Source organism: Heloderma suspectum, chromosome 1 (assembly GCF_057233095.1).
Source record: "Heloderma suspectum isolate Gila_16-S chromosome 1, 16-S_ref, whole genome shotgun sequence".
NCBI lineage: Eukaryota > Metazoa > Chordata > Lepidosauria > Squamata > Helodermatidae > Heloderma > Heloderma suspectum.
In genome coordinates, this window is record NC_139458.1 from 401,424,933 (window position 1) to 401,436,833 (window position 11,901).

At 49.8% G+C, this 11,901-nt stretch overlaps 1 protein-coding gene across 1 annotated transcript; it reads right to left on the reverse strand.

Moving 5' to 3' along the window:
• Positions 1–338: 338 nt before the first annotated feature.
• Positions 339–7,306, reverse strand: LOC146360086 (uncharacterized). The gene is made up of 2 exons (XM_084821351.1): positions 4,483–7,306; positions 339–4,323 (listed from the first exon to the last, which is right to left on the reverse strand). Exons 1-2 carry the CDS (start codon positions 6,225–6,227, stop codon positions 720–722), a joined length of 5,349 nt encoding a protein of 1,782 aa, XP_084677477.1. The 5' UTR covers positions 6,228–7,306; the 3' UTR covers positions 339–719.
• Positions 7,307–11,901: the final 4,595 nt, after the last annotated feature.

The following is an 11,901-nucleotide window of genomic DNA, read 5'->3' on the forward strand; positions in this document are numbered from 1 at the left end:
GTGGTTATCAGACAAATTGGCAGGGATGAAAGACCAGGTACGGGAACCACAGGTCCAAAACCATCCATGAGGCAGAAGTATATGTGCATAATTAAAGGATATGTTTTGAATTTCGTTACAGTGGAAGGGGGGTCCAGGGATAGCTTTACATTTTCCAGAAGATTTTTGACAATTAATCATACGAGCACAAGTGGCATTTATACCGGCTACAATGGGAGTGCGTAAAGTAAATTCAGTAGGAGGCAGAGTTTTTGTAACTGCGCCCCAGTTTGCATTTTGGGAATAAGTCAAATTTATATAGTAATGGCTTAACATAGTATCATTTTGAATCTCATCGGGATGCCTACAAACAGGTATTAAACAGGAACTAATGAGTCTATTGGCTGGTATATCTTCTGGCAAACAAAAATGCTTTACTCCAGTGATATTAGCTAAGTGAAGCCAATAATTATCAGCAAACCTTAAGGGCATACTCCCCTCTCCTAAAGCAGGCCCTCCTTTTGCGCACAATACTGAGGAGGTGCAGCTTATCACTACTAACATTGCAATATACATGTTTAATCTTCTTCGGGATCTGACCGTACGCAGGGCAGCTATTCACCTGGCAAGCTGCAGTAGGGTCTAGTCCCCTTCTTCAATTCTCCAGCTGCAGGTCTGACCGTACGCAGGGGGAACAAGTTCCTGGTTTGTCCCCAGTAAGGTCTAGCCTGAGTCTTCTTTTACTGCTTTTTCTTTTTCAGTACAACTTTTAAAGGATTGTCAGGATTTCTGTTTGCAATCCACTCCCCCCCTTTTGCTTTCTTGACTCGCGTCCAATGTATCCAAGGTTTAACTCCAGCTACTTTTACAGCTGTAGGGGTGGAAAGTATAACAGTATTTGGTCCTTTCCATCTGGGAGTTAAAGGGTCATTTTTCCAATCTTTGACCCACACTTCGTCTCCCGGCTGGAAAGGATGGATTTCAGTAATAGGAATTGGGGGTCTATTTTCCAAAATATACCGACGCTGGGCTTGAAGAACTTTGCCCAGTGCCTGAACCTCTTGGGTTAAACTAACATTAGCCAATTCTTGCAGGTCTCCCTTTAATCCTACCAAAATTTGGGGAGGCCTGCCATACATTAATTCAAAGGGAGACAGACCAGTAGTTTTGTGTGGAGTGCATCGAATTCTGAACAGAGCTAAGGGCAGCATCTCTATCCATTTTCGCTGAGTTTCCTGACACAGCTTGGCTAAGTGGGTCTTGAGGGTCCGATTCATCCTTTCCACTTGTCCAGAACTTTGCGGACGGTACGCACAATGAAGCTTCCACTGAATGCCTAATAAATGGTTAACTCCTTGCAACACCTGGTCAACAAATGCAGGGCCATTATCGGATCCAATAAATAGGGGTAATCCGTGTCTCGGAATTAGGTCTTTCATTAAGACTTTTATAACTTCACGTGCTTTCTCAGTTCGGGTAGGATAGGCTTCTACCCATCCTGTGTAAGTGCACACAAAAACTAGTAGATAACGATAATGGCCTACCCTAGGCATTTCAGTAAAGTCAACAACTAGGGCCTCAAAAGGAAGAGTGCCAAGTTGCTGAATGCCAGGAGGGGGTTTCTTCCCTTGTCTGGGGTTATTTCTGGAGCATTCTACACATCGCATAGATGCTAAATTGGCATAACTGTGTAGTCCATTGATGTAGACTTGCTTTTGTAGTAGTGCTGCCAGAGCACTTTTTCCCAGATGGGTAGCTTTGTGTGCAGTCTGGACAATGCTCCAAGCTAGCCGTTGTGGCACATAGATTCGTCCATCTGGCAGTTCCCACCACTTCTGGGCTATTTTCTTAGCTTGCAGGGTCTCAACAGCCATTTGATCTTCTTCTGGAGTGTAGGTTGGATACACATCTGTCAAGTTAACTTGGAACAACGGGGCTTCCGAGATGGTCATCTCAATTTTTTCTCTATTGTGCTCTTTTCTGAGGGCAACTTGCTTGGCTACGTGATCTGCCCATCGATTGCCTTCTGCCACCTCACTTGTTCCCTTTTGATGCCCTCGGCAATGTATTACTGCCACACGTTTGGGGTGCCATACGACGTCTAATAGAGCCGATATTTCTGTTATATTTTTGATACCTTGTCCGGTGGAGTTTATTAATCCTTTCTCACGGTACAATGCTCCATGGGCATGGAGGGTGGTGAAAGCATACTTAGAGTCCGTATAAATATTGACCGTGAGTCCAGCAGCTAACGTCAGGGCTCGAATTAGGGCAATTAATTCTGCCTTTTGGGCTGAAGTTCCCACAGACAGAGGATTGGCCTCGATAACCTTGTCTTTAGTTACTACTGCATAGCCGGCGTATCTTTTCCCATCTCGGACAAAACTGCTTCCATCAGTAAAGTAGGTGACGTCTGGGTGAGGCCAGGGGCTATCACGCAAGTCTGGACGACTGGAATAAACTTCATCCATAGTTTTGATGCAATCATGTTCAGGCTGACCTCCTGGTTCTATTGGCAGCAACGTGGCTGGATTTAAGTTGGATGACACCTCTAACTTGATACGTGGATTTTCACAGAGCAGAGCTTGGTACTTGGTCATGCGCTCGTTGGTGAACCAGTAATTTCCTTTATACTCCATTAGCGTGAGTACTGCATGTGGAACCCGGACGGTTAGTTCTTGTCCCATTGACAACTTATCTGCCTCTTTAACCAGGAGGGCGGTTGCGGCAATGGCTCTCAGGCAAGCTGGCCAGCCTTTGGCAACTACATCCAACTGCTTGGATAAATATGCAACAGGTCTCTGCCATGATCCAAGTTGCTGTGTCAGCACCCCTACAGCTACATTATCTCGTTCATGGACATACAACAGGAAAGGCTTAGCCACATCAGGAAGTCCTAGAGCAGGCGCTTGGAGTAATGCTTTCTTAATATCTATGAAAGCTTGTTTTTGTGGCTCTCCCCACTGAAACGGATCTGCCTCTGAACCTTTGGTAGCTTCATAAAGAGGCTTACTCATTACAGCAAAGTTGGGAATCCAGATTCTACAAAACCCTGCAGCCCCAAGGAACTCCCGCACCTGCTTCCTAGTAGTGGGCTCTGGCAGGGCACACACAGTCTCTTTCCGTTCAGGACCCAATTCTCGCTGATGTTGAGATACTATGAACCCTAGATATCGTACCTGGGTTTTACAAAGTTGTGCCTTTTTCCGGGATACTTTATATCCTCGTTCCCACAGAAGTTGCAACAGTTCTTGGGTGCTTTGCCAGCATTCGAGTCTTGATGATGCTGCTAAGAGCAAATCATCAACGTACTGCAATAGAACTCTTTTCCCGGGTTCGGAATGAAAATTTTGGAGGTCTTGACTTAGGGCCGTCCCAAATAATGTGGGGGAGTTTTTGAAACCTTGGGGAAGACGGCCCCAGGTCAGTTGGGTCTTCCTCCCAGTCATGTGATCTTCCCATTGAAAGGCGAAAATAGCTTGGCTCTTAGGTGCCAGTCGGATACAAAAAAAAGCATCTTTTAAGTCTAAGGTAGTAAAATGAGTTGCTTCAGATGGAATCAATCCCAACAAGACATAAGGGTTCGGGACCACCGGATGTATCGTCACAGTTGCTTGGTTGACCAGTCTGAGATCTTGTACTGGACGGTAATCTTCTATGCTGCCAGGTTTCTTGACTGGCAGAAGGGGGGTATTCCATGGAGACTGACATTCTCGAAGGATACCATATTGTAACAGACGGTCTAGGTGCTTCTGAATTCCTAGCACCGCTCGGCGCGGCAGTGGATACTGACGTACGTGCACTGGTATTGCTCCTGGTTTTAATTCAACTACAACAGGGGGCACACATCTTGCCATTCCTGGTGGATTATCTTCAGCCCACACTCCAGGCACATGGAAAGCCTGCCATGGCTCTTCATCAAGTACTGGCATGGTCCAATGTAGCCTCCACTCTTCTTCCTGTGGATATGTGAGTGACAGGAGCTGACCTTCTTGGGGCCTGCGGAAGGCGACAGCCGTTGTTCCATCTTCTTCAAAGGATATTTGGGCCCTCAGCTTTGACAATAAATCACGTCCCAACAATGGCATAGGGTATTCAGGTAAATATAAAAACTGATGTTCTACTATGTGGCTTCCAAGCCGACAAGTCCGTTGCTGCAACAAATGCTTTTCTTCTACTGCACCAGTTGCCCCAATCACCCGCACTTTTTGATGGGTGAGGGGAGCAACGGGGTAGGTCACCACTGATGACGCTGCTCCAGTGTCAATCATAAAATCAATATTTTGGCCCCCCACAGTGGCAGTGACCATGGGCTCCCCGGGGCCAAGATTAAAGGGGCCCGGTCTGTCCTATTCAAGACTTTCAGTTGCAGCCATTCCCGTAAAGGGATTCACTTCGTAATTCCCAGTTGATTCTCTTTGCATTTGCCAGTTATTTGGTTGCCAGCATGGCGGCTGTCCCCTCCCTCGTCCGTGGTGGCCCCCTCGATTTTCCGCCTGATACATCGGATTGGTTCCATTTGGACACTCACGCCACCAATGCCCATCTTGTCCACATTGGGCACACTGATTCCTTCTCAAAAATTCTCTTCTTCCTGCTCTCCCCTTCCCTCGTCCACGTCCTCTTTGCTCTCCGCCCAGTCCTCCATCTTGTGGACCTACTAGTGCTGCAGCAAGCAGTTCCGCCTTTTTCACCATTCTCTTCTCCTTTTCTTTCTTTTCTTCTTGGTCCCTGTTTACATACACCTTCTGAGCAACTTCTAATAATTCCGTTAAATTTTTCCCAGCAAAACCATTTAACTTTTGTAGCTTTCTTCGAATATCTTTATAACTCTGAGTTACAAAAGCCATATTAATCACTTTCATATTTTCTTGGGCTTCTGGGTCGAGAGGGGTGTACTGGCGATACGCATCCAGGAGACGTTCTAAATATTCTCCAGGGGCTTCGGTTGCTCCTTGCAACACTTCAGAGACTTTTGTCATATTAATAGACTTTTTCATTCCTGCTCTCATTGCTTGCAACAGCAAGGTTTGGTACTGTGTGATGCGTTCTAACCCTGCCGGTAGGTTGGGATCCCAATGGGGATTTTCTAAGGGCACTCTCTCTCTCATCCATCCTTGGGGATTTACATAATTTTCTGGGGCTCTTTCTAAGGCGATTTGCTCCATTTGCTGATGGATTCGTCGCCTTTCCTCAGTGGTAAATAACGTCAAAAGCAACTGTTGGCAATCTTGCCAGTTAGGCATATGCGAGGCCATAATGCTGGAGCATAGTTCCACTAGCTCATTAGGCTTTGTGGTATATGAAGCATAATGGGTCTTCCAGTTTAACAAGTCTGAAGTTGTAAAGGGTGCATAAGTGTAGGCTTGGATGGGGATATAATGCTCTGCCGCCTCGGGATCTGGGTTGTGCACCATCTGAGTTATCTGCCTCAGAGGAAGCAGAGGCTGGGCTTCACTCCCTGACTGCTGAGCCGTAGATGGGCTCAACCCCTCTTCTTCTTGTGAGCACATCTCTGTAAGGGCCGTTGCTGATTTTACTACTTCTTCTACCCAACTTCTCAATTCTGCAACCTCTTTTATTAATGCTGACTGAGGTGTAAGAGGGGACTCTCCCGATCCTGCAGAGATGGAAGCCTCAGCAGGCAATATCTGAGAGTTGAGGACTGTAGCTGAAATCGGCGAATTACTGCCCGTGGGGCTTGTAACTGATGGCGTCAACTCCAAGTCGAGGCGCGGGGCAGGGCCTCCGAAAGGGGAGGATGGCAGGGACTCAGGATTTCGACGAGGCGGTCTTACAGTAACATGGGCCCGGGGTGGAAGCGGGGCATAAGCGGGTGGAAATGCCGTTAGCTCTGCCAGATCTTCACCCGGGGCTTCTAACACTGGCTGTAATTTTTTTGCTAATTTTTCTTTTCTGAGCACCAAAACTTTTGCTTGGGATTCAAGGCATTTCTTTAGCCACGGAGGAGAAACACGGACTATGGAATCCCATGAGTCTATGTAGGGAAATTGATCAGGGTGCCCAGGGTTCCCAACTATGATGGCATATACGCGACTGATTTTGCTGGGCTCCAAAGAGCCTCCAGTAGGCCATCCTACACCAAAAGATGGCCACTCTATTTCACATAAAGTTCGCAACCGTTGAGGATTCATGGGGGGGTCCCCATAATCTCCACTAAAACCTTTCTTAAAATTTGCTAACATACATCCCAAGGGGGTGCAAGGTTTGCTTCCCCCGCCACCCATAGCCTCCCTCCTAAATTGAAGACAGACACAATGAGGGAATGGGATTGGTCAGTGAGTAAGGGGTCTCACTGGCCGACACAAGAGGATTTTACACACCACGCACTTTGCTACTGGCCTGGGCACCCGGACGGTCAACGGTATGCTTCAGAAACCGCAGTAGCCACTCACACAATCATCATTCTCTCCACTGCTTCCATATGTCCCTGCCACCCACTTTTCCCACTTTTTTACCAGAGCGGAAAACGGCTTCCCCAGCTTCCTCAGCTTCCTACTGAGTACTGGCGTGCTAGGTACTGGCGCCCACTCGGGGGTGTGATCAGGCCCCCCTTCTACCCGCAAGGAGTAGGTTCTTTTGTATACGTATACCACCAACACTGACCTTTTTCATAAGGCGGGGCCCTCTTTTTTTCTGCCCAGTGGCCTTTCTCCCTAAAGGCGGGGCCCTCTTTTTCCCATATACTTGCCTTTTTCCTGAAGGCTTCCAATGTGGAATTCACAGGCAGGGCTCAAATTCCTTCCACCGCTTCCCAAGGTTCTCTTGCCGCTCGCTACCGTTCGGGCGGTCCCAGCTCAGGCTGTCTCCCGTTCATCCAACAAAAAGGTCGGTGGCGCCAAGAAAGGGAGGCATGCGCCGAGCCCGTCTCCCCGGTGCGGCGATCAAGAGCAGGCAACTGCCACCTGTCTGGCTCAGAGCCTGCCACATCCGAGTCACGGCACCATTTATGTAGCAGAAATCAGAGTCAGAGAGACCACGGAGTGAAGGAAAAAGAGATTCTTCTTTATTTAACGCGCGGGCTTAAGGCTGGAATCGTTTCCAAAGAGCCAGAAGCCCCGAATCACAGTAATACATGACTTTTATAGATATGACAGCAAACAGTTTCCCCCTCCCCTTCTGTCACGGTTTCTAACTGCGAGGTCTATGAAAATGGGTAATAGGGCATGATTTGCAAAGAATGAGACCTTGATATGTATCCAAGCAATATGCAAGCCAAGCAGAGGACTGGAACATGATATGCCAGTGTCAGAGAGACCCAGTCCTGTCAATAATTCGGGGAATTTCCACATTGCTGCTTCTGCTATCTTATGCCAGCTCAGCAAGGACATTTCTGATTTTTTTACATGGCTGCTACAGCATGATGTAATGTCCTCCCATAGGCATTCCAGGGAGCTAGTGGAAGTTATGGAGTGACTATAGAGAGCCAGTGTAGTGTAGTGGTGAGAGTGACGGACTGGGAGCCGGGAGATCCGGGTTCTAGTCCCCACTTGGCCATGGAAGCTCACTGGGTGACTTTGGGCCAGTCACAGACTCTCAGCCCAACCTACCTCACAGGGTTGTTGTTGTGAGGATACAATGGTGAGGAGGAGGATAATGTAAGCTGCCTTGAGTTCCTTGCGAGAGGGAGAAAGGCGGGGTATAAATGCAATAAATAAATAAATAAATAAATAAATATGGAGTGTCAGAGGCTAGACTCACATACAACACTAAGCCATCATTTATGGTAAGCATGGTGTGTTGCTTTAGCCATGTCTTGTCTTGCAGATGAACAAGCAAACTGTGACTTGTTTTCCCTGTTTCTGGTTTGATTCTTTCTCGCCCATTTTGCCAGCCTTCAGAGTGGTTTCACTTCTGGCTGTTCTTGCTGGACACCTCTGTTTCAAGGCAGACAACAGTGCAAACAAGCTGGGGATAAGCTAGAATTCGGGGTCAGACATCACGACAAGCCATGGTTTAAACAAGGCATACTTCACAAGCCAACAGCAAACCGTGGGTTCTATTTGTGGTTAACAAACAATGGTTTGCTTGAGGGGATGGGTTCAGACACAACAAGCCAGATTTCAACAAACTACACCATGGCTTAGCATTATGTGCAAACCAGGGTAGAGAGTGGTAGAAAGTTTTTTTTTAAGTAAAAGAAAGAACACCCATACCCTGCTGCCATCATGTGACTTTGTTAAGGTAAGCCACAAGCCACACTTCCCCTAAAAGTAATTCTCTCCCCACTTCCCCAAAAGGCAGAAAAACAACTGCCTTTCACTGTTGTGAGGCTCTTTCACTGGGGCTGGAGAATTTCCTGAAATTGGTCAGCAGGTTTCAGCATGCCCTTGGATGTTTTAGACCTTCAGAATACAAACAGCTGGGCTAGAACTACACTAGTGCTTTTAATTGGCACTGAAGTGCACGGATAACTGTTGGGGCACATCATACATTCCGTATACTGCTTTTTTTGAGTTATTTCCCACTTTTTATTCTGTATTATCCAAAATACAGCAACAGATGACATTGCCACCACCCGCCGCTGCTGTCTTTGCTGCCACCGCCATCTCCTGAGGCTTGGACGTGCGGTGACTCTTCTTGCAGGGAGTCGCCATTTTTAAAATGGCGACTCCCTGGAAGAAGATGAGTCGCCGCACGTCCAGGCCTCAGGAGATGACGGCAGCAGCAGCAGCAGGTGGCAGCAAAAACAGCAGCACCAGAGGTGGTGGGAGGTGGTGAAGAGAGCAGCGGCGGCAGTGGCAGTGAAGATGGCAGTGGTGCGGTGGCAGCGGCAGAGAAAATGGTGGCGGTGGAGAAGGCAGTGGCGCGGCAGCAGTGAGGAGAGGGCGGTGGTGGCAGAGAAGGAGGCTCAGGTAAGGACCTAGAGGTGTGGGGGGCAGCTGGGCTGGGGAGGCTGGGCCGGGGGCCAAAGCTCCAAAGCGCACCGAATCCTTTGGTGAGCCCCCAACCCCCTCCAGGTCACTTTGTGCCCCCTCCGCTTCTCATTGGAAGGGGCACAAAGTGACCTGAAGTGGCCCGCTTCGACTCGGGGTTCAGGCCTCAGGCTGAAGCGGTGCACAGCCCTAATTATAATCCCAGGTGGAAACTCAGCAGGGTAATGACTGGCTCTTGGGAATAGTCCTTTGTGAAAGAAGAGAAGTGACCCAGGGAAACTGGCTGTCAGGAGCGCCCTAGCAGCCTCTTTCAGTCTACTCCAATAGTCAACTCAAGACACAGACAAAACAATTCTTTTCAAGGCTTTAATCCTTTTACAACTTAATGACTCTTTCAGATGCTAATCACCAGCGACTAAGCAATGAACAGCAGAGTAGCCTATGCTCCAAGTTAGGCAGTTGGTCCCCGTTTGAAGGAGAATCACTTGAAGACCCTGAACTTATGGGCTAGGGAGAGTTCCTCCCTCTTTCCCTTGGGTCCTCGGGACGCGACCTTTGCTTGCGCGCCAAACGGGCGCTACGCCTCCTTTCTGCACCCTCCATCACTTGTTGCTCCCTGCATATGTGTCGAGCATCTAGCAAGCCCCCCTTCCACACTCTCTCACTGCCAGGGTCACTATCTATCTCAGGAATGCTGGCAGAAGGAATCTGTGCCAGCTGCTGTGCCTGGGAGGGATGAGCGGGCTCCTCTCCCATGGATTGCTGTTTCCCCTTAGAATCAGAACTGCTCTGGGGTTCTATGGGCTCAGTTTCCACCCTGACATCATCCCCGCTCCCATGAGGCCCTCCCTCATGCCCCTCCCCTGGGGCCCCGGGTTTGTGGGGGTGCAGCTGGTGGAAGCACCTCAGCAGCAACAGAGTATGCACATTTTCTGCAGGTTCCCAGGATCGCTCATCTGGCCCTTCCAGTCCACTAGATATTGCAGGTGGCTGCAAGAAATGTGGGAGTCCAGAATCTCTGCGACCTCAAACTCCTCCTCCCCGTCCACCAGCACTGGTGGCAGGGGGGGAGCCGGCCGAGCGATGAGGGTCACCAGAAACCAGGGGGGACAGCAACGACCGATGAAAAACAGGATGGATCTTCATGGAGGGAGGGAGAGACAGGCGAAAAGCAACAGGGTTAATCTGGGCCGTAATCTGGAAAGGCCCCGTGCGGTGAGGCGTGAGCTTCCTTGTGGGCGAGTGAGATTGAAGGTATTGGATGGACAACCAAACCCAGTTCCCCAGTTGCAGAGACGGACCCGGCTGGCGATGCCGGGTCCATAGAGGCCTTGTAGGCTGTCTTGGCTTGCTCGAGGGAGGCCTGTAAGAGGAGGTGTACCACTCGCAACTCCTCTAAAAAGTCATGAGCTGCCGGCACCGAAGAGGGAGCTAGGGTGGACAGGAAAGCCTTGGGGTGGTAACCAAAATTGGCAAAAAATGGAGTTTGGCAGGTGGAAGCATGGCAGGCATTGTTACAAGCAAATTCTGCACCAGACAGCAAGGAAAATCAGTCATCTTGCTGGTAATTGACATAACAGCGCAAATATTGCTCCAGAGTCACATTGGTGCACTCGGTCTGACCATCCGTCTGTGGATGGTGGGTGGAGGAAAGACGGAGCGTCACATGGCGAAGCCCAAGTAGCTCCCTCCAGAAATGGGCAGTGAATTGGGCCCCCCTATCCGAAATGAGACACTTGGGCCATCCGTGGAGCCAAAAAAAGCTCCGCCCTCTCCCTGGCTGTGGGTAACCCAGAGCAGGGGATGAAATGGGCCATCTTAGAAAACAAATCCACCACCACCAGAATAGCAGTCTTACCGTGTGAGTGAGGCAAGTCAGTGATGAAGTCAAGGGAGAGCAGTTTCCAAGGTCCTGAGGGGGAAGGCAGGGGGTGAAGCAAGCCTGTGGGCTTGCCTGAGGGGGCCTTCGCCTGCTGGCAGGTTGGGCAGGAGGTGACATTGGTCTTGACGTCCCGACACACACGAGGCCACCAAAAATCCCGCGTCACTCCGTGCAGGGTCTTGGCAAAGCCAAAATGCCTAGCGGTGGGGGAGTCGTGGCACTGATGGAGGACCTTCTTGTGGAGGGGTCTAGAAGGCACATAGACCTGGCCGGAATGGTAAATCAGGCCACCTTGCAAAGAGAAGGGGGTAGAGTGGGGGGGGTCAGAGGCTAGCCCCAATTCCTCCACTGTTGTGTGGACAAAAGCATCCTGAGCCTGTGCCAAGTGAAGGAGCTCCTCCCAAGAGCGAGGTACCGCAGCTGCCGCCAGGCTCTGGGGGGAAGAATCAGAAGGGGGGGAATTTCCCTCACCCCCTGGCTGGAGGTCCAGCTTACGAGAAAGAGCATCTGCTTGTAGGTTGTCGGAGGCCTTCACATGGCAAATCTTAAGGTGGAACCGGGGGAAAAAAAGCGACCATCTAATCTGCCACTGGTTTAAGGCACGGGCTCTTATCTTGGCTCGCCCCAGGCACTCCAGCATCTCGGGAATGAGGGGGAGGGGGTACTTGTCGGGGATCGAGACCGAATTCAATGCTCTGTATCGGGTGGAGTTCTCCTGATTTCTTGGTCACAAAGATGGTAGGGGCACAAGTGGGGGAGGAGGAGGGGCGAATGAATCCACGTCTGAGGTTTGTGTCCAAAAACTCCCACAGAGCTCGACGTTCTGGCTCCAGCATCGAATACAGCCAGCCAATGGGGATGGTCGCCCCAGGAATGAGGTTAATGGCACAGTCAAAAGGGCGGTGGGGGGGAAGCTGGTCGGCCTCCTCCTTGTCGAAAACATCCCCAAAAGCCACATACTTCTCTGGGAGGATCACGGTAGCTGAAGAACTGCCAGAAGCAGACGAGGAGGGGGAGGAAAGGGTTAAGGCCTGGACTGGGACTGGCATCTCGTTTGGGAGGCAATGCTCCCGGCAGTAGAGAGCTGCAAATTCCACTTGTTGAAGCACCCAAGAAATCTGAGGATTATGCTTAGAGAGCCAG